The following is a 24,535-nucleotide window of genomic DNA, read 5'->3' as shown; positions in this document are numbered from 1 at the left end:
GGACGGCGAGGCGTGGCGGCATCCCGGTGGCTGTGCCAGCCTGCCAACTCGCATCCTGCTTTCTTTTTCTTTTCTTTTTCTTTTTTCTGAGGTCTGGGGATAGAACCCAGGGGCATTCGACCTCCGAGCTATACCCCCTGCCCTATTTTTTTTATTGTTTATTTTCAAACAGGGTCTCACTGAGTTGCAGAGGGCCTCACTAAGTAGCTGAGGCTGTCCTCAAACCCCGATCCTTGTGTCTCAGCCTCCCGAATGCTGGGATGACAAGCGTGCGCCACCACGCCCGGCTCGCATCCTGCTTCTAAACACCATTTTCCACTTAAAGGAGCCAGAAGTCCCTGGATACGTGGCTGATTCCCAGGTGAGAGAAAGGAGAGCCTGGGTAGAAAGCAAGGAAGCACTCAAAGTCACATTCCAAGGACACGGACGCCAGCTTCCACAGGCCCCCACCGGCCACACGGGAGAATCTGAGCCTGACAGTAAGTACTGGGAACCGTGCACTAGAATCCACTGTGCAAAATCCAGGTCCACACAGGTACGAGTACAGGAACACACGGAGGGCTTAACGAGGGATACCGTATTGACAGAGGTTCAGAGTCGCTCCTCACAAAATGCTAATTCTTGTCTGTTTTAGTACTGGGGATTGAGGCCGGGGCATTCTACCTTAGAGCTCCACTTCTGGCCCTATTTTAATTACTTTTTTGTTTTGAAACAGGGTCTCACTAGGTTGCTGATGGTCCTGCCAAGTTGCTGAGGCTGGTCTTGAATCTGTAATCCTCCTATCTTGGCCTCCTAAGTACCAGGATTATAGGTGTGCAACCAGGCTTGCCATTACTTTTTATTTCTTTTTCTTTTTCTTTTTTGGTGTGGTACTGGGATTGAACCCAGAGGCATTCTACCTTCAAGCTACACCCCCAGCCCAATTTGATTTCTTATCTGGAAACATCTCACTAGGTTGATAATAGTCTACTTGATTAGACTGTCCTCGAGCCTGTGATCCTCCTGTCTCAGCCTCCCAAGTACTGGGATTACAGGTGTGCGCCCACACATTTTTTAATTTTGAAATAGTGTCTAAGTTGCAGAAAGCCTAGCTGAATTGCTAAGGCTGTCCCTGAATCTTCAATCCTCCTGTCTCAGCCTCCCAAGTATAGAGGATTAGAGGTATGCACCGCCATCACTAGTTTATTCATTCTTTTCAGAGGAAGTCCACAGTTAAGAAGCCAGACATCCCTTCATCAAGTGAAGAGTCCAAACGGCAACAGACACATGGCAGCATATGCCACCTGAGAGGATGGAATGGCCCGAAGGAGACTGACTAGACATGAAGACTAAACCCCCGAGCCAGGTGCGTTTCAAAGAATAAAAAATAGGGTGTAGCTCGGAGGTAGAATGCCCTTGGGTTTCGCCCCCAGCACTGCAAAAAAAAAAAAAAAAAAAAAAAAAAAAGAAAAAAAAAAAGAAAGAAAAAAAAGAAAAAGAAAAAAAGAAAATGAAATCCCTCTGACTGTGAACTGGATCCTTTCGCTCTAAAGGACATAACTGAGACAGATGGGAAACTTGACTAGGGGCTGAGAATTAGCGCATAATAACGTGGCGAACGAGCATTCCCTGGTGTGGAGGGGTACACTGTGGTTATGCAGGAGAATGCTTGTCTGAAGGGGATACATAACAGAGTGTTGAGGATGCCCAGGGGTGTAGCTCAGGGTGCAGCGCCAGCCTAGCAAGCGCTAGGCCCGGGTTCAGAGATGAGGCGTCAGGTTTCAAAGGACTCACTGTAAAAGTTCTCTCCGGACCTGGGCGTGGTGGCACATGCCTGGAAAGACAGTACTTGGGAGGCTGAGACAGGAGGACTGCAGGCTGGAACAGCCTCAGCTATTTTACTGAGTCCCTCAGCAACTTAGCAAGCCCCTATATAAAAAAATAAAAAGGGCTAGGGGTGTAGCGCAGAGGTAGAATGTCCCTGGGTCCAATTCTCATTCTCTCTCTCCCTCCCCCTCCTCTCCTCCCTCCCTCCCTCCCTCCCTCCCTCTCTCTCTCTCTCTCTCTCTCTCTCTCTCTCTCTCTCACACACACACACACACACACACACATACACACACACAAATAAAAAATAAGTGGCAGGGTGTGGTGGTGCACGCTTGTAATCCCCGCATTTGGGAGGCGGAGACCAGAGGATCGTGGTTCGCGGACAGCCTCAGCTACTTAGTGAGGACCTCTGCAACTCAGTGAGACCCTTTTTCAAAAATAAAAAAACTAAATAGGGCTGGGGGTGTAGCTTGGAGGTACAATGTCCCTGGGTTCCATCCCTGGTACCGCAAAATAAATAAATAAATAAATAAAATAAAAATAAATAAAAAAGTTCTCTCCAGAGCCTGGTGTGAAGATAATGCATGCCTATAATCCCAGTACCTGGGAGGATGAGAGAGGAGGACTGCAGGTTTGAAGACAGTCTTAGCAATGTAGCGAGACCCTGTTTCCAAATTAAAAAAATCTATATATATGGCTGAGGGTGTGGCTTGGAGGTAGAATTCCCCTGAGTTCAATCCCAAGCACCATAAAACAAGAGAAAATTTCTCTCCATTTTACCTTTGATCTTCTTACAATCTTACTTTTTATGATACTGGGGATGGAACCCAGGGCTATTTTGCCTCCAAGTTACACCTCCAGCCCTATTTATTTATTTTTTTAATGGGTCTGAGGATGTAACCCTCAGGAGCATTTGACCTCCGAGCTACACCCCCTGCCCTACTTTTTATTTTTTACTTTGAAAGTGGGTCCAACTAAGTTGCGGAGGGCCTCACTCAGTAGCTGAGGCTGGCCACAAGCCACGATCCTCCGGTCTCAGCCTCCCAAATGCTGGGATTACAAGCGTGCGCCACCACGCCCGGCTGCATGCGGTTATTTTTGTTTGCTTTTGTTGCAGGAGTTGTTCCTTTTGTGTTTGAAAAATGTTTTTATGCTGGTAGACGTGACAAAAGGGTAGGAAAAAGAAGGGATGCAGGATTGTTAGCAGGGGAGGAAAGCTGAGTAAGAAAGTATCCAGGAAAACCATTTAGAATAAATAGAAAATTGACGAGAACAAAAATCCCAGACCCAGACTCGTGAACTAGGCCAGGGCTTGCCCGAGAGAAGACATCAGAATGCAGGGCTGGGGGCGTAGCTTGGGGGTAGAGCGCTCACGTCGCCTGTGCAAAGCCCTGGGTTTGATCCTTGGCACCACAAAACGACAACCACGGAAATGAGAACATGGTCATCACATCTGCGAACGGAGGAGCTGGGCTAGGCCGCTAGCTTTTTAAGCGACAGAGGCAAAATGCAAGATCATCTACATAAGGTAGGCCTGTTGACGAGATGATATGCTGCAAGATGGGGCTCCGCTTTGCTTTTGTTAATTCCCCGATATTTACCCCGGTGCCACATGCATCGGACGCCATGCTAGGCGCGGGGATGAGGGAGGTTGTCTGCTGTCACCGATGGGCACTGGAATAAAAGCCTCTCATTTGGCAAGTTCTTCCTATGTGCCAGGCAGCATTTCCCCAAGTGTCATCTCTTTCGCAGTGTTGGTGATGAGCCCCAGGGCCTCGCACGTGCTAGGCAAGCGTCCTACCATTGAGCTGCAAATTGAACCCAAGGGCATTCCATCTCTGAGCTACACCCTCTCTGTCCTTTTTATTTATTTTTATTTACTTATTTATTTTGGTGGTACTGGGGTTCCTGGAAACCCTTCTACCTCCGGGCTACACTCCCAGAGATATTTTATATTTTTATTTGGAAACAGGGTCCCTTAAGCCGGCGAGGCTGGCTTCGAACCTGCGGCATTCTCCTGTCTCCGCCTCCCAAGCGCGGGGATTACAAGTGTGCGCCACCACGCCCGGCCCTCCCTGTCCTTTTTAATTTTGAAACAAGGTCTTGTTAATTTGCTGAGGCTGCCCTCAAACCTGTGAGCCTGCCGCCTTGACCTTCCAAGTACTGAGATCGCAGGCATGCTGCACCATGCCCAGCTTTAATTTTAGCTCTATGGGCTAACTGTCTCCGTGGTGACTTACAGGCACTATTTGCTCTCTTGATTAACATAAATAACCATTCAGCCAAGCATGCCTATAATCTCAGCTGCTCAGGAGGCTGAGGCAGAAGGATGGCAGGCTCAAGAGCAGCAATCTAGTGAGAGCCTGTCTCAAAATACAAAATGAAAAGGGCTAGAGGGGTAGCTTGGAGGTAGAGTGCCTCTGCTTCAATCTCCAAGCACTGCAAAAAAAAGCAACCCCCTCTCACCAAGGAAGCGAATCCACCAACCAGCTGTTGGGACTTCTCTCCTTTCCAGACTCTCCCTCTTAAAGAGGCACACTCAGCAATCTCTGTGTCACCCTCAGAGGAAGAGTTATGATACAGATGACATTCTCGAGGTGCTGAGCGGTCCTCTGATAAACCCATGGGCACAGCAACTCTTTTTTTCTTTATTTTGGTACTGGGGATGGAACCCAGGGACATTCTGCTTCCGAGCTCTACTCCCAGGCTTATTCTTTATTTTGAAACAGGGTCTCACTGACTTGCAAAGGGCCTCGCTAAGTAGCTGAGGCTTTCTGCGAACCGAGATCCTCCTATCTCAGCCTCCCGAATGCTGGCATTACAAGCGTGGGCCACCACGCCCGGTTCAACTCTTAGGCTTTTATTGGACTCCTTAGACTGTAAGGCACAGTATCCTGTGGACACCCTCTGGGAAACCCTGGGCAAATGTCTCAGCCCGAGCCTGGGAAGGACTTGTGATTTCCCCACTGTCACCAGGTTGAGGCCCTCCGAGGGTGCTGGTGGCCCACAAGCACAGCCCCATCTCAGCCAGAGCATCGGGCTGTCATGGGGAAGTGCTAACGTGCTAATATGCTCTTTGAAGTACGGAACGAGTGTCTCCAATGATTAAAGGAAGGCGCTCTTCTGAGTGTGGGGAGGAAAAGTCCAGCAGCCCTATATTTGAGTGTGTTGAAATGTTTTTGTATTGTTTTCTATGGGAAACTTCCACAACATAAAAGCAAAGTCTAGAACAATGAACCCAATGTGCCAGTGACCTAGCTTCTCTGATTATCAGCATACTCCCGGCCCCTGTACTCCTGTTTTTCTTTGGATGGCAACTAGAATAAATTTATTTTGGGTACTGACACTGAACTCAAGGACATTCTACCTCTGAGCTATGCCCCCAGCCCTTTTCTTTTTTTCTTTTTGGTGGTACTGGGAATGGAACCCAGGGGCATTCCACCTCCAAGCTACACCCCCAGCCCTATTTTTTTTTTTTTGGTGGTACTGGGGGTGGAACCCAGAGCCTTTCTACCTCCGGGCTATACTCCCAGACCTTTTTTATATTTTATTTGGAAACAGGGTCTCACTGAGTTGCTGAGAGCCTCACTAAGTAGCTGAGGCTGGCTTCGAACCCGTGTGATCCTCCTGTCTCAGCCTCCCAAATGCAGGGATTACAAGTGTGAGCCACCACACCCGGCTAGCCCTATTTTTTATTTGGTATTTTGAAACAGGATTCCACTGAGTTGCAAAGGGCCTCACTAAGTAGTAGCTGAGGCTGGCCACAAACCACGATCCTCCCGTCTCAGCCTCCCAAATGCTGGGATCACAAGCGTGCGCCACCATGCCAGGCTTCCCCAGCCCTTTTCATTAAAAATTTTTTTTCTTTTCTTTTCTTTTTTTTTTTTTTTTGTGGAACTGGGGATTGAACCCAGGGGCATTCTATCTTTGAGCTACACCCCCAGCCCTATTTACTTTTTTATTTTGGAACAGGGTCTCACTAAGTTGCAGAAGGCCTCACTAAGTAGCTGAGGCTGGCCATGAACCTGCAATCCTCCTGTCTCAGCCTCCCAAGTACTGGTATTATAAGCGTGCGCCACCACGCCTGGCTTTTTTTTTAAATTTGAAACAGGGTCTCACCAAGTTGATAAGGCTCCCCTTGTATCTGCGATCCTCCTGTCTCCGGCTCCCAAGTCCTGGGATCCCAGGAGCGTAGCACTGCACCTGGTCTAGGGTTAGGATATTTTAAGGAGATATCCTTTCATCATATCCTTTCATCCACAGTATTTCAGTAAGCATTTCTAACAGATCAAGGCTTATAAAATATAATAACTATAATTTCTAAGTCATCCTCAACAAAATTAGCAGCATGAAATTGGAATTATATTATAGTACTCAGCCCATGACAAATCCGAAGCACCGACTGCACATACCAATTCTCCAAAGCTTCTGAAAGTCTAAAATCACTGTCAGCAGATGGAGAGTGTCCAGAATGATCAAGAACCCAAACTACGGATGCTATATGCCTGCTCCGAGCACCCGAGGCCACAGGTCCAGGCAGCTCAGGGCCTCTTGTTGGTCCTTGACGTGAGGGTCATGGCAGGGAGCCCAACACATGGCCTTGGGTGACCAGGGTGATGGAACCCGAAGGTATGAAGGCCACCTGGACCCCAGCGTTTGCTCCTCTTCCCTCAGAGTCAGTTACAGAGAGTGGGCATGACTTCTGAGTGTCACACAGATGCACATATATGTAGCACATATATGAATTGTTTGAAAGTCAATTCATGTTGCGCACAGTAGCGCTCATTCGTGAGCCCAGCTCTTTGGAAGGCTGAGGCAGGAAGATTGTGAGTTTGAGGCCAGACTAGTTTATCAAGACTCTGCCACAACATTAAAAAAAGGTATATTCATTCAGAGGTAGAGTGCCCTGGGTTCAATCATAGATAAACGTAAAAAGGTTTAGGTGTGTACTTCAGTTTAATATAGCTTTTGGATTCAATCTCCAGAACTACAAGAACAAAAAGAAAACCCCGTATGTCAATTACTAGGGTTCTGTTAATATACGCAGTGAAAGATTAGAGGGGCTATCGCATGGTGTGGCGCTGCACACCTGTAATACTAGTACTTGGGAGGCTGAGACAGGAGGATTGCAGGCTTGAGAATAGCCTCGATTTAGCAAGAATAGCCTCGATTTAGCAAGGAATATCAGTGAGACATTATTTCAAATTTAAAAAATACAAAGGGCTGGTAGTGTAGTTTGGAGGCAGAATGCCCTTGGGTTCAATTCCCAGTAACAACAAGAAAGTTTAGATGTTACATTTTCTTTATTATCATTAACTAAAAAACGCTACTTTAGACAGTCTAAAGATGCAATTTGTACTAAAAATTTTAACAACAAGAAGATTAGATGTTACATTTCTTTATATCATTAACTAAAAATAGCTATTTTTGCCAGTCTAAAGATGCAATTTGTACTAAGATTTTAGCCAATGCTTTTCTCTTTTTTTGGCGGGGGGTTGGGTGGGGGGAGATAGGATAAAGCTGTATAAATTCACCACCAATATGTTGATAAAAATGGAGAGAAGAGTTTTACTCTAAAGAAAAAAAATAAAGATTCTATATAACTGGTTTTTCAAGTCTCGAAAAACACTTTCAAAGTGGTGTTCCCATGTAGACAAAAGACCTGTGCTGCTGTGTGGACCCAAGAGCTAGGCAATATTTGTCAAAATCCCTATGTGGCCAGCTAAACATAATAAAACAAACATGTGCTCATCTGAACTCCCTCTGAAAATAACCGAAAAGGAATTACACGGATAAATCCCCCAGGACGGGGAACACGGGAGTACAGGAGCGCGAAGGACATTTTAAGCGACAGCTCAAAAGTCAACAGGCAGAGAGTCATCTCCCTTGGTGGCCGGAATGCTGGGTCGCGGCAGCCAGCAAGCAGCAGGCCTGTTTACTGGGCAGAAGATCAGAAAGAGCCGGGGAACAGAGGCAGCCGCACCTCTGAGAGCAGGCTGGGAACAGCTGGGCTCCAGACCCGATGGCTCTGTTTCCAGCCCCGCCCTGCCCATGCAGCAGAGACAGAAGGTTCCCCGCACGGGGACAGGGAGCCTGTGTTCCACACTCAGGGACGTGTACTGCAGCCACAGGAGCCGGGGAAAGAAAGGCTGCTACTGGGCCCTTCTTGTTTTGCACAGAGCCCTCAGGCTAAGGGTCCTCTAGGAGGAAGCTCTTTCTTTCTTTCTTTTCTTTTTTTTTGGTACTGGGATTGAACCCTGATGTGTTCTACCTCTAAGAGACACCTCCAGCCCAATTTTATTTTTTATTTTGAAATAGGCTTTTTTTTTTTTTTTTTTTTTTTTTTTTGCGAGTCTGGGAATGAAACCCAGGGGCATTGGACCTCCAAGCTACACCCGCTGCCCTATTTTTTATTCTTTATTCTTTATTTTGAAACAGGTTCTCACTGAGTTGCAGAGGGCCTAGCTAAGTACCTGAGGCTGTCCGTGAACCGCGATCCTCCGGTCTCAGCCTCCCAAATGCTGGGATTACAAGCGTGAGCTACCACGCCTGGCCAAAGCAGGGTCTTTCTAAGTGGCTGAGGCTGGTCTTGAGCCTGTGATCCTCTTGTCTCAGCCTCCCAAGTACTGTCACAGGCATGTGCCACCATGTGTGACTAGAGGCTATTTCTTCTCTTTTTAAAAAAATTAAAAAAATTTTTGTTGGTGCCCTGTAATCGCACATGGTCATGAAGTGCAAGATGGCAGAGGCATACATGCACACGTCACTCATTTAGCCCTTCCCCAACCGCCCCCTGGAGTTGGGCTTAGTGACTGGCTTTGGTATATTTGTGAACATACATCATGCGCATTAGGGTGCTTCCCTTTCTCCCTTACATCTTGGAAGCTATTTCTTTCTTTCTTTTCTTTTCTTTTTTTTTTTTTAGCAGGTCTGGAGATGGAACCCAGGGGCATTGGACCTCCGAGCTACACCCCCTGCCCTATTTTTTATTCTTTATTTTGAAACAGGGTCTCACTGAGTTGCAAAGGGCCTCACTAAGTAGCTGAGGCTGTCCGCGAACCGCGGTCCTCCAGGTCTCAGCCTCCCGAATGCTGGGATTACTAGCATGCGCCACCACGCCTGGCAGGAAGCTATTTCTTTACAGCTACTGAGCCTCCTCAGCGCAAAGCTGACATAAGTGGTCAGGAGCCCTTATGGTACAGCACCATTAGTGCACAAGGACAGGTGAGTGGAGCTTGCAACACAGACAGACGACAGAGCCAAGGACAAACACGGAGACTCAGAGGAAATTGCAAAAAACAAAGAGTATTTCGAGAAAATGATAATTGGCATTCTCAAGCCAGGGGACACACCTGTAACCCCAGTACTTGCAGGCTGAGACAGGAGGATCACGGTTCGCGGACAGCCTCAGTAACTTAGAGAGACCCTGTTTCAAAATAAAAAATAAAATAGGGCTAGGGGTGTAGCTCAGAGGTAGAATGCCCCTGGGTTCCATCCCTAGTACCGTCCCCTATTCCACACACAAAAAGGGGGTCTGGGGTGTAGCTCAGAAGTGGAATGCCCCTGGGTTCAATCCCTAGTAACAACCCCCCCCAAAAAAAAAAAACAAAACACACACACACAATATAACTGGGCCTGGTAGCATAGGCCTGTAATCCTGGTACTTGAGAGGCTAAGACAGAAGGACCACAGGTTTGAGTCCAAGGTCAGAACTCAGCAAGACGCTCAGAACCTCAGTGAATTCAAAATGAAAAATAAAACAGGGATGAGGGTGCAGCTCAGAGGCAGAACGGCCCCGGGTTAGATTCCCAGTACCACAAAACGCAAACAAAAAAGCTGCAGTGGATTCAATACAGCCACAAAGGCCTAGTGAAGCTGCAGGGGACACGCGCGCCCTCTGCCGGCGACAACGCCAGGCAAGGGCTCAGAACACGCTCATTAAACGGCAGCAGGGCTTTTCTGAGGAAGGGCCTACAATGGAAGAAAACTCACAGGGAAGAGAACAAGAACGGAGCTGTTGGAGAGCAAATCCTGAATAGAACGGCAGGGGCCTCTGCATCTAAAAAGTTGAAGGTCCTGATGAGCTCCGTAGGCCTGAATTTTATTTGGGGAGACTAGGGTACTGGGGATTTAACCCAGGGGCTGTCTACCTTTGAGCTACACCCTAGCCCTATTTATTTATTTTTGTTTTGTTTTGAAACAGAGTCTTGCTAAGTTTCTGAGGCTGGTTTCAAACCTGTGGTCCTACTGTCTCAGCCTCCCAAGCACTGGATTAAAGGCTGTATCGTACCTTTTCACTGAGATACAAGAGCAGCTACCAACCCCACCCCCACTTCCTGCCAGGCTCCCCTGGGCTTTGATTCTCTGGCACTCTGTCAGCAGGGAACTGCTGAAGGGGCTGCAGGGTACATTTTAAATTTTTTTTTTTAAATTTTTTTTTTTTTTTTTTTTTTTTTTTTTGCGGTACTGGGGATGGAACCCAGGGGCATTCTATCTCCAAGCTCCACCCCAGCCCCATTTTTTATTCTTTATTTTGAAACAGGGTCTCACTGAGTTGCAAAGGGCCTCGCTAAATAGCTGAGGCTGGCTGGGAACCTTAATCCTCCTGTCTCAGCCTCCCAGATGCTCAGATGACAAGCGTGCGTGCGCCACCACGCCTGGCTCTGTGGGGTACATTCTCGTAAAAGGATAGCCTTGAAACTGTTCTGGCCTTCTTCAGGGACTCTTCTCTGTGTACAACCTAAGCCAGGAGAAAACGGAAATCGCACTGGCATGGTGGTGCACGCTTGTACCCGATACTTAAGAGGCTGACAGAGGAGGAACACAGCTTCATGGGCGGCCTCAGTTACCTAGTGAGGCCCTCCGCAACTCAGTGAGATCGGTTTCAGAATAAAGAATAAAAAATAAAAAGCAGGCTGAGGGTATAGCTCAGAGGTAGAATGCCCCTGGATTCAATCCCCAGTATTACCAAAAAAAAAAAAAAAAAAAAAAAAAAGAAAGAAACAAGAAAGAAACTGGAAATCGAGCCGGTATGAGCGGCACCACCTTGAGTTGAGAAGACAGTGCTTACAGTTTCGGAACCAGGGCGAATCGCATCTTGCTCAGCAGCTCGTCTTCTTGGAGCATGACCAGGGCAACGGGGTACATCTGGTCAAAGTCAAAATTAAACTGCACACCAGCCGGAGGGTCGCGGAGGAAATTCCTCTTGTCCTTGGAGGAGAAGGGAGAAAGATATGGAGGAGAGCCACACAGCGCGACCAGTCGGTCACGGGGCTTCACGAGGACAGTGCTGAGTTCCAGCTGAAGCCGTCGGCCACCAGTGGCGGCCGCTGAGCCACGGCTGAGCTGGCCCCTTAGACGAGAACAAGGGGTTCTTTCATGGACTGCTGACGCTCACCTGGGGAGAGCCTCTCGGGAGCCAGGCAACTCCATCACGCGCCTGGTTGAAAGCACGTACTCCGAAATCATATAAACATGCATTCATTTTAGCGGGCACATTTAGTTAGGGGCAAACTAGTGTTAATCCACTATGAAACGCTTTAACTGGAAGCTGAAGAGCCAGTGAGCCGTGCGCTCATGTGAGAATAGAGAAATCATGTGAGAATAGAGACATGTGTCACCATGCCCAGTTGCACACCCAGTTTTAAACTCCAAAACACCCACGCGAAGAATGCAGTCAAGAGTTCAGTTGAAGTCAGGTGTGGTGGCACACACCTGTAATCCCAGTACATGGGAGGCTGAGACAGAGGGATTACAGGTTCAAAGACAGCCTCAGCAATTTAGCGGGACTGTCAACAACCTAGCAAGATCCTCTTTGAAAACAAAAAGTTAAAAAGGATCGGGGTTGTATCTTGGAGGTAGAATGTCCCTGGTTCTAATTCCCAGTATAATACACACAAGCGCGCACCGTGAGTCTGTTCCCAGTACTCGGGAGGATAGGACAGAAGGATCACTGGTTTGACCAGCCTCAGCAACTAGGCGAGATTCTGTTTTAAAATAAAAAACAAAATAAGGCTGGAGGTGCATCTGAGAGGTAGAATGCCCCTCAGTTCAACCCCAGTTCCATAAGAAAACAAAACAAAACAAACAAAAAGGAAGGCCGGGCGTGGTGGCTCAAGCTTGTCATCCCAGCATTCGGGAGGTGGAGACCGGAAGACCGCGGTTCGTGGACAGCCTCAGCTACTTAGTGAGGCCCTTTGCAACTCAGTGAGACTCTCCCTGTTTCAAGAAATAAAAAGACTTAGAAAAAACAGGGCTGGGGGTGTACAATGTCCCTAGGTTCCACCCCCTGGTACTGCCAAAGGAAAAAAAAAAAGAAAAGAGAAAACAAAACAACAAAAAAGAGCGAAGAGCCCACCATCTACAGACAGCTCCCAGTTGATCACTTCTGTGAACTTCTTGGACCGCTCTTTTTTTCCCTTCCTGGAACTGGGGATTGAGACAGGACTTCATATTTTATTTTGAAATAGGGTCTCACTAAATTGCAGGGGCCTCACTGAGTTGCCGAGGCTGGCTGCGAACCTGCGTCCGCCGGTCTCAGCCTCCCAAGTACCGGGATGGCAAGCGTGCGCCACCATCCCCGGCTTGGACCGCTCTCTGCGTAGACGGGCTCCCCCTCGCCTACAGCTTGACAGACAGGAAGGACTTCGTGCACTGTGGTCTGCCTTTCACTCAAGGTCACAAACAACTTTCTAGCTCTGATGGCTACATCAAATACTTACCAATAGTAAGTACGTGCGGTTGTACCTTACTTATTTATCCAGGCCCATCTCGGTATTGGCTAAATAGTCCCTGTCCTCTCAAAAAGAAGTCTGAAAGTAAAATCACGTTACAAAAAAGCTTCTACCCCCTTCTAAACTGATCTCATCGTAGAAATTTCCGAGAAGTGGAATTTCTGGCCGAAGATGATTTTGATATATATGGCCCAAACTCTGCTTTGGAGTGGGGAAGAGCTATATCTTAGGTTTTTGCTAGAAAAACCAGGGGCTGGGGGTATAATTCAGTGGCAGAATGTATGCTTACTTATAACACCCTGGGTTCAATCCCCAGCACCAAACAAAAAGTTGAGTTTTGGCTCGGCGTCGGGGGGCACGCTTGTAATCCCAGTATTTGGGAGGCTGAGACAGGGGGACTGCGGTTCGAGGCCAGCCTCAGATACTTAGTATCTGATCTCAACTTAGTAAGACCCTGTTTCAAAATAAGGAATAAAAAAATAGGATTGGGTGTGTACCTTGGAGGTAGAATGCTCCTGGACTCAAAAAAAAAAAAAAAAAAGTAGATTTAAAACAAAAGCTTGAAAGCCAGGTGTGGTGTAATATGCCAGTAATCTCAGTATGTGGGAGGTTGAGGCAGGAGGACTGCAGTTTTGAGGCCATTTTGTGAGGCTCTTAGCAATTTAGTGAGACCCTGTTCAACATAAAAAATAAAATAGGGCTGGAGGTGGAGCTGGAAGGTAAAATGCACTTGGGTTCAATCCCTAGTACCACAAAAATGAACTAAAAATAAAAAACAGGCCAGGTGTGGTGGCACACACCTGTAATCCCAGGACATGGAGGCTGAGACAAGAGTATAGCAGGTTTGAGGATAGTCTCGATAAGTAGTTAGATGCTCTTTCAAAGTTAAAATAAAATAGGGCTGAGGGCGTAGCTCAGAGGAGGAATGCCCCTGGGTTCCATCTCTAGCACCACACAAAAAAATCTCGAAAACTACTGGTAACAGTAAAAACAGTAAAAGATCTGCTCATAGTGCCAAGTGGGATGCCTCGCACTGGCTGGCGAGGAGAAAGCGATGTACGGTGGCCCCTGCTCTCGGGGAGTCGACAGCCAGGGGGAGAGCGCAGATAGGAAGTGAGCGCGACACCTGGCTCTGGAACCTCGCCTGGCCAACGGGGGTCACAGCCTCGGCTCCTGCTGTGTGCTATGAGGTTCAGAAGAGATGGCGTGTGAGGACGTGCTCTCTGAACCTGTCGGGTGCTCCGCGATTGCACGGCTACATTTCCTCTCGAGTCCGGAGATCAAAGTTTTGTGGACCAGCAAATGGAATTTTGGTCTCTACTGGTTTCAGTTTTCAATAAATATGCAGAAGTGAAGAGAAGAAAACACAGGCTGGGTATGATGGTGCCTGACTGCGATCCCAGTACTTGGGAGGCTGAGGCAGGAGCGTCGTGGGTTCAAGGACGCCCTCAGCAACATGGCGAGACTCGGCAATCTACTGAGACGTTGTTGCAAAACAAAAAATAAAAAAGGGCTCGGGTGTGCCTCAGAAGTACAATGCCCCTGGGTTTAATTCTGGCTATCACAGAGAGAGAGAGAAAGAGAGAGAGAGAGAGGGAGGGAGAGAGAGGGAGGGAGAGAGGGAGATAGAGAGAGAGGGAGAGAGAGAGAGAGAGAGAGAGAGAGAGAGAGAGAGAGAGAGAAAGCAAGCGAGAGAAAAAAGGAAAACAAAGGAGGGCTGGGAAGGTAGCTTCAGGGGGAGAGTGCTTGTCTAGGATGTCCAAGGCTTGGGTTCAACCCCTAGCAGTGCCGAGAAATGCTGACACAAGCCGGGTGTGGTGGCACACGCTTGTAATCCCAGTACTTCGGAGGCTGGGACAAGAGAATCGCAGGTTCAAAGCCAGCCTCAGCAACTGAGGCTCTTAGCAACTTGGCAAGATCCTGTTTCCAAATAAAAAATAAAATAGGTCTGCGGGCATAGGCTGGAGGTAGAAGGCCCATGAGTTCCACCTCTAGCATGTTTGTGTCTGTCTGTCTGTCTGTCTGTCTGTCTCTCTCTCTCTCTCTCTCTCACACACACACACACACACACACACACACACACACACAAATTATATAAATCAAGTGAAAAAAATTAGAAACACAAAAAGGAAAGTTATAAAAGCTGGGTATGGTGGCACACACCTGTAATCCTAGTACTTGGGAGGCTGAGACAGGAAGATCACAGGTTGGAGGACAGCCTCAGCAACTTAGTGAGAGTCTTAAAAATGTAGTGAGATCCTGTTTCAAAACAAAAAATAAAATTGGACTGGGGATAGCTCAGGAGTAGAATGCCCTGGCTTCAATCCCCAGCACCACAAATATATGAAAAAAAAATAGCATATCTCAAAAGATTATCTTAATAGCATAAAATAATATTTTATTGTACTGTTGGAGATTGAACCCAGGGCATCGTACATGTTAGGTAAGCACTTTATCACTGAGCTACTTACACCTCCAGTCTTAAAAGAATCCTTTTTTTTTTTGTACTAGGGATTGAACCCAGGGTGTCCTACCTTTGAGCTCCATCTCCAGACCTTTTATATTTTATTTAGAGATAGGGTCTTGCTAGGTTGCCCCAGCTGGCCCTGAGTCTGCAATCCTCCTGTCTTAGCCTCCCAAGTAGTGTGCCTACATGCTAAAAGAAACTTTTTTTTAAAATAGTACCAGGGAGTCAATCCAGGGGCGTTCTACCTCTGAGCAACACCTCCAGCCCTATTTTTTATTCTTTATTTTGAAAAAGGGTCTCACTGAGTTGCAGAGGGCCTCACTAAGTAGCTGAGGCTTTCCTTGAACCGCAATCCTCCTGTCTCAGCCTCCCGAATGCCGGGATGACAAGTGTGCGCCACCACGCTCGGTTCTATTTTTTTTTTTTTTTTTTGAAACAGAATCTCCCTCGGTTGCAAAGATCGTCACTAAATGGCTGAGGTTGATCTAGAACCGGAGATCTCTTGTCTCAGCCTCCCGAATGCTGGGATTTATAGACACATCGTCATGCCTGGCTCCGAAAAGAATCTCTTATTACAGGATTATTTCATATAATAGGCTTTAATTCCATATTATGAAAAAAATAATTTAAAAATAAGCTAACTGAAAGTCAGTAAGACGGGCTGGGGATATAGTCAGCGGTAGAACACTTGCCTATCATTTGGAAACTCTGGGTTAAATCCCTAGCACTAGCCGGGCGTGGTGGTGCACGCTTGTGATCCTAGTGCTTGGGAGGCTGAGACAGGAGGGATGGCACAGGTTTGAAGGCAGCCTCAGCTACTTAGTGAGGCTCTCAGCAACTTAGTAAAATATAAAATAGGTCTGGGGGTGTAGCCCGGAGGTAGAAAGCCCCTGGGTTCCACCCCCAGTACACAGAAAAACAACAGCTACCACCAAAACAAAAAAACAAAAAAACAAAAAAAAACCTAGCACTGTAAAAAGCAAAACAAACAAAAAACAGTAAAACCCAAAAAGTTAGTAAATGCCAAGAGCTGAGTGTAAGTGTCTAACATCTTCTGGTAGAGATGAAGTCCTGTCAGTACAGACGCACCGTGATAGATGGGAAGTGCGTTCTACCTAGGACATCACAGGGTACTTACAGCTGACAGGGCCAAGATTTGTTGCTGAATCGTTTCCTCATCATTACTGTCAACCCACGGGGGAACAGCTGCTTCTACACAGAAACAAAAAGCGGTTACGATGGTTAGGCCATGATCTATGGTTTCAAAGAATGGGAAAGTTCTACATGACTGTTTAAATAAAAATGGCAATTTAGCTGGCTGTGATGGCATATGCCTGTAATCCCAGCACCTGGGAGGCTAAGACAGGATAAGGGCAGGTTTAAGGCCAGCCTCGGCAATTTAGTGAGAGATATTGTTTCAAGATGAAAAATAAAAAGGGCTGGGGATGGAGCTTGGAGGTAGAATGCCTCTGGGTTCAATTCCCAGTGTCCCCCCAAATAAATAAGAAGCAATTTAAGATGGACACGGTAGTATACACCTATAATCCGAGTACTTGGGAGGTTTCGACAGGAGGACCACAGGTTTCAGGCCAGCCTCGGCAATTTAGCAAGACCCTCAGCCAGATAGAGACCCTATTTCAACATAAAAAAAACTTAAAAGGGCTGAAGATTTAGCTCAGAAACTGGGCTTGGCGGCACATGCTTGTAATCCCTGTACTTGGGAGCCTAAGACAGGAGGATCACGGGTTGGAAGCCAGCCTCAGCAATTTAGTGAGGCTCTCACCAACTTAGACCCTGTTTCAAAAATAAAAAATAAAATCAGATTGGGAGAGTGGCTTGGCAGTAGAGTGCCCTTGGATTCAACCACCAGCACCAAAAAAGAAAAAAAAGAAAAAAAGATATAGCTCACAGGTAAGATGCCCCTAGGTTCAACCTCCAGACTATAAAAAGAAAGAACGAAAAAATAAAAATAAAAAAATAAAAAGCTAGGCATGGTGGTGCACTCCTGTAATAGCCCCAGTACTGAGAGGCTGAGACAGGAGAGTCACAGGTTCGAGGTCAGCCTTGGTACTTTGGCAAGACACTGTTTCAAAATAAAAAAAAATCAAGCCAGATGTGGTGGCACATGCTCGTAATCCCAGTACTTGGGAAGCTGAGACCGGAGGATTGCGGTTTGTGGACAGCCTCAGCTACTTAGCAAGGCCCTTCGCAACTCAGTGAGCCCGTTTCAAAAACAGAGAGGCTAAAAAAAAATTAGGGCTGGAGGTGTAGCTTGGAGGTACAATGCCACTGGGTTCCATTCCTACTACCGCAAAAAGAAAAAGAAAAAAAAGAAAGAGAAAAAGAAAAAAAAGGGGGGGGGGCTGGGGTAGCTCAGAGGTTGAATGCCCCTGGGTTCAATCCCCAGTATAAAAAAAAAAAGGCAGTCCAGAGCTCCATCCTTCACTAATGAGCTGACTCTCATGCTCTCATGGAGGACAGACCGAGCGCTCATTGGAGCAGCTGGCGTGAATGCTCAATCTTTTCAGTCTGGCTTGTTGGCAAAGGCTTTGGCCAATGTCAACATCAGGAGCCGCATCTGCGCTGCAGGGCTGGGCGGATTCGCTCCAGCGGCTGGTGCCAGGCCAGTAGGACACCTGACCCTCCACCGCTGCTGCCCGGTTGAGAAGTAGAAGTAAAGAAAGACGACTCTGAGGGGTCATGACACGAGCTAGGTCAAACCTCTATGGGAACATACTCAATAAAAAGTGAACTCTTGCCGGACGTGGTGGTGCACGCTTGTAATCCCCGCGCTTGGGAGGCGGAGACAGGAGGATCGCGCAGGTTCGAAGCCAGCCTCGCCGGCTTAAGAGACCCTGTTTCCAAATAAAAATATAAAATAGGTCTGGGAGTGAAGCCCAGAGGTAGAAGGGCTTCCAGGAACCCCAGTACCACCACCAAAAAAAAAAAAAAAAAAAAAAAAAAAGTGAACTCTTAGCTGGGTATGGTGGCCCAAGCTTGTAATCCCAGTACTTGGAGGCTAAAACAGGAAGATCGCACATTCAAGGTCAGCCTCAGCAACTCAGTGAGGCCCTCAGCAACTTAGTGAGACCTTGTTTCCAAATAAAAAATGAAGTAGGGATGAGGGTGTAGCTTTGAAGGTAGAATGCTCCTGGGTTCAATCTTCAGTAGCGTTAAAAAAAAGAGAGAGGGCCGGGCGTGGTGGCGCACGCTTGTCATCCCCGCGCCTGGGAGGCGGAGACAGGAGGATCGTGCAAGTTCGAAGCCAGCCGTGCTGGCTTAAGGGACCCTGTTTCAAAAATATAAAATAGGTCTGGGAGTGTAGCCCGGAGGTAGGAGGGCTTCCAGGAACCCCAGTACCACCAAAAATTTAAAAAAATTAAAAAAGAAAAGAAAGAGAGAAAGGGGACAGGGAGGCAAATCTTGCCGAAGGCATGGTCAGAAAAATGACACTGAGCCAAAAGTGGTTGTGCACTCCTGTAATCCCAGTTTACAGGAGTTTTTTGGGAGGCTGAGACAGGAGGACTGTAGGTTGAAGGCCAGCCTTAGCAACTTAGTGAGATACTGTTCTAAAATAAAAAATAAAAAGGATTGGGGATCTAGCTCAGAGGTAGAATACCCCTGGGTTCAATCCTCAGTACCAAAAAAAAAAAAAAAAAAGTACTGATTGTGAAAAAAGTTATATGGATGTGTGGATGGACAGAGACAAATTTGCAGATGAATACAGTTCATTCTTTGGTCCATCCTAAACTAAGTAATATTGGCAATTATCATTCAAATGCTCCCAATTAATAGCTGAGTATGGTGGTGCATGCCTGCTATTTCAGTACTTGGGAGGCTGAGACAGGAGGACTGCAGGTTTGAGGCCAGCGTCGGTAACTTATGAGGTCCTTTAGCAACTTAGTGAGACCCTGTTTCGAATTGGAAAAATGGAGCTAAGGGTGTACCTCAAAGGTAGAATGCCTCTAGGTTCTATCCCAAGAACCCCCAACTCACACACACACACACACACACACACACACACAAAGGATGAGGGCTGTTACGCACACTTTTTTTTTTGGTCCTAGGGAAACTAGGGCCCTGCACATTCTAGGCGTGTGTTCAGTCACTGAACGACAAAGCCAGCCTCGTGTACACACTTCTGTACCCTCAGAGCGTTAGCGTGGGGCTAGCACACACGGGCACTGATAAAGCTTGGTAGCTTATATAAAAGAAGATGGTACCATACCAGACTTCTTTGTATGTTGCTCCTCAACAAATTTTTTCTGTTCTTTCTGAAAGTCTCCTATAATTGTCTGTTAAAAAAAAAAAAACATAAAGCACCAAATTACTTTGAAACATTTACTGTTAGATAAGAATGACATTCGAGATTTTTAAAAAGTCGATTTGAGATATTTTATTAATTTTCTTTGAATAATAAAGCTGGGAAAGTGACACTTCATTTCAGCCGTGAGGGACCCTTCGATGTTTTCTGAATTTTAACTCTACAACTTCCTTTATAACACGTTATTTTGTCAAATGCAAAAATAAGTTGAAATTGAACTTTTCTATTTTTTTTTTTTTTTTTTTTTTGGTGTGTGGTACTGGGAATGGAACCCAGGGGCATTCTAACTTTTAGCGATACCCCAACCCTTGTTATTTTTTATTTTTTTGGAATAGTTGCTAGATTGCTTAGGCTGGCCTTGAACCTTCGATCCTCTAGTCTTAGCCTCTAAAGTATTGGGATCACACATGTGTGCCACCATGCCGGGCTTCCTTAGAGTTTTTTTGGGGGATACTGTGAATGGGACTCAGGGGCATTCTACCTCTTATCTATACCCCCAACCCTGTTTTGTTTTGTTTTGTTTTTATTTATTTATTTATTTATTTATTTATTTATTTATTTATTTATTTTGCGGTTTTGGGGATGGAACCCAGAGGCATTTGACCGCTGAGCTACACCCCTGCCCTATTTTTTTTTTATTCTTTATTTTGAAACAAGGTCTCACTAAGTTGCAGAGGGCCTCACTAAGTGGCCGAGGGTGGCCGTGAACCTGTTATTCTCATGTCTCGGCCTCCCAAGTACTGGGATTACAAGCGTGCGCCACCACGACCGGTTTCATTAGAGTCAAGAGTTGTTCAGCCGGGCATGGTGGTGAACACCTGTAATCTTAGTACTTGGGAGGCTGAGACAGGAGAATTACAGGTTTGAGGACAGCCTCAGCAATGTAGTGAGACCCTTAGCAACCTAGCAAGATCCTGTTTCAAAACAAATAAAAAGGGCTGGGGGTTGGGTCTAGCTCAAAGTAGAATGACTCCGGGTTCAATTGCCAGTACATACTTCCACCCCAACACACAAAAGAGTTTTTCCTAGCGGGTCAAGGCTTTAAAATCTTAACCAAATGATGCAAAGGCATAAATATATTCTGAAATAGTTATGGTTTAAGATTATGCTCACAGCCAGGCGTGGTGGCACACACTTGTAATCGCAGTACTTGGGAGGCTGAGACCGGAGGATCACAGGTTTGCAGCCAGCCTCAGCTACTTAGTGAGGCCCTCTGCAACTAGTGAGACCCTGTTTCAAAATAAAAAATAAAATAGGGCTGGAGGTGTAGCTCAGAGGTAGAATGCCCCTGGGTTCAATCTCCAGTACTACACACACCCCAAAAAAAAAAAAAAAAAAAAAAAAAGGAAAAGGTTCATAAGGGGTGATTACTATTTTTGGTGGTACTGGGGATTGAACCCAGAGGCATTCTACCTTCAAGCTATAACCCCAGCCCAATTTCATTTTATTTGGAAACAGGGTCTTGCTAGGTTGATGAGAGTCTCACTGCTTGCCGAGACTGGCCTCAAACCTGCAATCCTTCTGTCTCAGTTTCACAAGTACTGGGATTACAGGTGTGCGCCACCATGCCTAGCCATGAGGAGTGATTATAAGTTAACAGGCAGGCATGGTGGCTCGCACCTGTAATCCCTTGGGAGTACTTGGGTGTCTGAGACAGGAGGATTGCAGGTTTGAAGCCCGTCTCAGCACCTTAGTGAGGCTGCTGGCAACTTAGCAAGACCCTGCCTCCAAATAAAAAATAAAAAAAAAAAAAACAGGGCTAGAAGCATAGCTCAGAGGCAGAATATCCCTGGGTGCGATCCCCAGCAGCGCAAAAAAAAGTTAACAAATTTCACCAATTTCTACTGCCAAAAGATAGTCAGATGTACCTTATCAATGATGCCATCTATTTTTCCTTCTTCTACAGATTTCTTTATTGTCTGCGCTGTTTCAGCAACTGATTCGGTAATCTTTTTCGTGGCAGCACTTGCAAAGTTAAATAGATAGTCTGTAAGGGAGAAAAAGAAAAGGGTCTCGTTTCATCTAAGTAGAACGGTCATGGTAGAGCTGTCCCCTGGAAGATCTGTGGGGATCTGTTACAGGAGGACCCCCTCGGCTACCAAAATCTAGGGAGGCTCAAGTCTCTTCTATAAAAGGGCACTCTATAAGCCGGGCGTGGTGGCGCATGCTTGTAATCCCAGCATTCGGGAGGCTGAGACCTGGAGGATCCCGGTTCGCAGGCAGCCTCAGCTACTTAGTGAGGCCCTCTGCAACTCAGTGAGACCCGGTTTCAAAATAAAGAATAAAAATGGGGCAGGGGGTGCAGCTTGGAGGTTGAATATCCCTGGGTTCCATCCCCAGACCCGCAACAAAAAAATAAATAAATAAATAAAAGGGCACTCTATTTGCATATAAGTATCTTTATCCTTTTATGTAATCATGTGCTTTTATCTCCAGATTATTTATAATGCCTAGCCCAGTGCTACATAAATAGTTGCTATACGAGCCGGGCGTGGTGGCGCACACTTGTAATTCCTGCACTTGGGAGGCGGAGACAGGAGGATCGCGCAGGTTCGAAGCCAGCCTCGCTGGCTTAAGAGACTCTGTTTCCAAAGAGAAATATAAAATAGGTCTGGGAGTGTAGCCCGGAAGCCGGAGGTAGAAGGGTTTCCAGGAACCCCAGTACCCCCAAAAAAACAAATAGGTGTTATACTATATTAAGAAATAATGACAAGAAAAAAATCTATATGTGTTCAGTATACACGCTTTTTTTTTCCTTTTTGGTACTGGAGACTGAACCCAGGGGCATTCTACTTCTGAGCCACGCTGTCCCTAGGTTGCTGAGTCTCCCTACATTGCCGAGGCTGTCTTTATTTTTTTTTTATTTTTTATTTTTGGTGGTACTGGGGGTGGAACCCAGAGGCTTTCTACCTCTGGGCTATACTCCCAGACCCATTATATATATATATTTGGAAACAGGGTCTCACTAAGTTGCCGAGAGCCTCACTCAGTAGCTGAGGCTGGCTTCGAACCTGCGCCATCCTCCTGTCTCCGCTTCCCAAGCGCGGGGATTCCAAGCGTGCGCCACCGCGCCCGGCTCCGAGGCTGTCTTTGAACGTGTGATTCTCCTGTCTTAGCCTCCCAAGTACTGGGATTACAGGTGTGCACCACCATGCCTAGTTTACTATAGTTTTTTAAATTTTCACTCCGCAGTTGGCTGAATGAATGGATGTTGGACCTGTGCACACGGAGGGTGAACCGTATCTGGGGTTTTTCCCTCACCATTTCTCGGTGGACTGGCCACCTGCTCTGGGCCTTTAGGTCATCTCAGTGATCGTTAGGATGCTCCAGTCCCCTCCCAGCTCTGTTCTCGCCCTTCTCTAGTCTCTAGTTTTAGTTTATCTCACTAGATAATCTCCTTTCCTATTTTACAAATAGAAAGCTCTTTTATGCTTTCCTTCCTTTCTAGAGTCCAGACATCCCATCTTATTTTTTCCTCACTCATTCCCATTCAAAGAAGAAAAAAATCCCTCCTTTTTCCAGATTAAACTGCTCCATAAATTTGGGGAAATTTTGGGGTTTCAGGCATGCACCCCCGTTGCCAGGCTAGGGGGGAATTTTGAATAAACAGAAATCCTGGCAAAACTTAATAGAAATATAAATCTTTAACTAATAATTATAAGCAAATGTGTAGAACAAGATGGCTTTTATAAAACGAAAGCACGAAATTAGCTTTCTTGAAGACATAATATAAAGTCCCCGTTTGTAAGCAAATCTCATTTTGGCTTTGTATGTGTGTGCATGTGCGCACGTTGTACTGAGGATTGAACCCAGGGGCATTCTACCTCTGAGCCACAATCCCGGCCCTGTTTGATTTGTTTTATTTTGAAACCGGGTCTCACTGAGTTGCGGAGGGCCTCACTAAGCGGCTGAGGCTGTCCGCAAACCATGATCCTCCGGTCTCAGCCTCCTGAATGCTGGGATTACAAGCGTGTGCCACCATGCCCGGCTCCTAAAGTTCTTAAAGAACAAGGCTCCTTTTAAGATTTTCTCAGAAATCCTTTTTTTTTTTGGGGGGGTTTACTGGGGATCGAACCCAGGGGCATTCTACCTCTGAGCTACACTCCCAGTCCTATCTTTTATTCTTTATTTTGAAACAGGGTCTCATAAGTTGCGGAGGGCCTAAGTGGCTGAGGCTGTCCGCGAACCCTGATCCTCCTGTCTCAGCCTCCCAAATGCTGGGATTACAAGCGTGCGCCACCACGCCTGGCTTGACTCAGTTTTTAATCATATAAATTCTCAGATTTTAGTGACTCCTGGGGTACTAAAAGTTTACACATTGCAGTTTGACGAAGTATAGTTTTCACCTTCAAAGAATTTCAAATCTAAGTTTTAAGTAAAGGAACTCAAGACAGCCAGGCGAGGTAGCACATGCTTGTAATCCCAGTACTTTGGAGGCTGAGACAAGAGGATCGCAGATTCACAGCCAGCCTCCTCAATTTAGTGAGGCCCTGAGGAACACAGTGAGACCCCGTTTCAAAATAAAAAATAAAATAGGGCTGGGGGTGTATCTCAGAGGTAGAATGCCCCTGGCTGGGTTCAATCCCTACTGTTTGTGTGCATGCGCGCACATGCGCTTATTTGGTGGAAACACACACACGAACCAAAGACACCGTGAGGAGAATTATTATTCATTAAACAGAGTTTGCGGCACTCAGGGGATGGAGAAATGTCTCCAGAGAGAAATGACGGAGTGGCCTGGGTTCTGAGGTGAGTGGGAGTAAGAAGTAGAAGAGCACGACAAAAGATCTTCAGGTAAAAAGCCCAAATTGATGAGAAGTGGTTGATTAATAAAGAGATCAGCCTACACCAACCGTTTTGTTCTTTGTACTAGGTTTGAACACAGGGGCATTCTACCTCGAAACGCTACCCTCGGCCCTTTATTAGTATTGTTTGGTTTATTTTTACTTTTTGGTTGGTACTGGAGATGAAACTGTGGGGCATTCTACCTCCAAGCCACACGCCTCCGGCCCTTTTTAAAAAGCTATTTATTTATTTAGTGGTACTGGAGATTGAAGCCAGGGGCATTCTACCTCCAAGCTACACCTCCAGCCCTATTTTATTTTTTATTGTGAAACAGGGTCTGTTGCTGAGGCTGGCCACGAACCTGTGATCCTCCTGTCTTAGCTTCTCAAATACTGGGATTACAAGGGTACACCACCATGC

General features: G+C 46.5%; 1 protein-coding gene across 1 annotated transcript in view; it reads right to left on the bottom strand.

The window, feature by feature from the left end:
* The window catches only part of SYAP1 (synapse associated protein 1), a gene marked incomplete at both ends in the record, with an annotated part of 36,718 nt that overhangs the window by 9,685 nt on the left and 2,498 nt on the right, over positions 1-24,535 (bottom strand). The window contains 4 exons of the mRNA XM_080718738.1: positions 10,877-11,016; positions 16,145-16,218; positions 19,235-19,301; positions 21,199-21,317. Coding sequence (XP_080574864.1) covers positions 10,877-11,016; positions 16,145-16,218; positions 19,235-19,301; positions 21,199-21,317 — 400 coding nt within the window. The remainder of the gene's footprint in view (positions 1-10,876; positions 11,017-16,144; positions 16,219-19,234; positions 19,302-21,198; positions 21,318-24,535) is intronic.

The sequence above is a fragment of the Muscardinus avellanarius genome (genome assembly GCF_963383645.1).
Source record: "Muscardinus avellanarius genome assembly, chromosome: X".
Taxonomy (NCBI): domain Eukaryota; kingdom Metazoa; phylum Chordata; class Mammalia; order Rodentia; family Gliridae; genus Muscardinus; species Muscardinus avellanarius.
The sequence above is the reverse complement of the archived record's forward strand: the minus strand, read 5'-3'. Positions and strand labels throughout refer to the sequence as shown.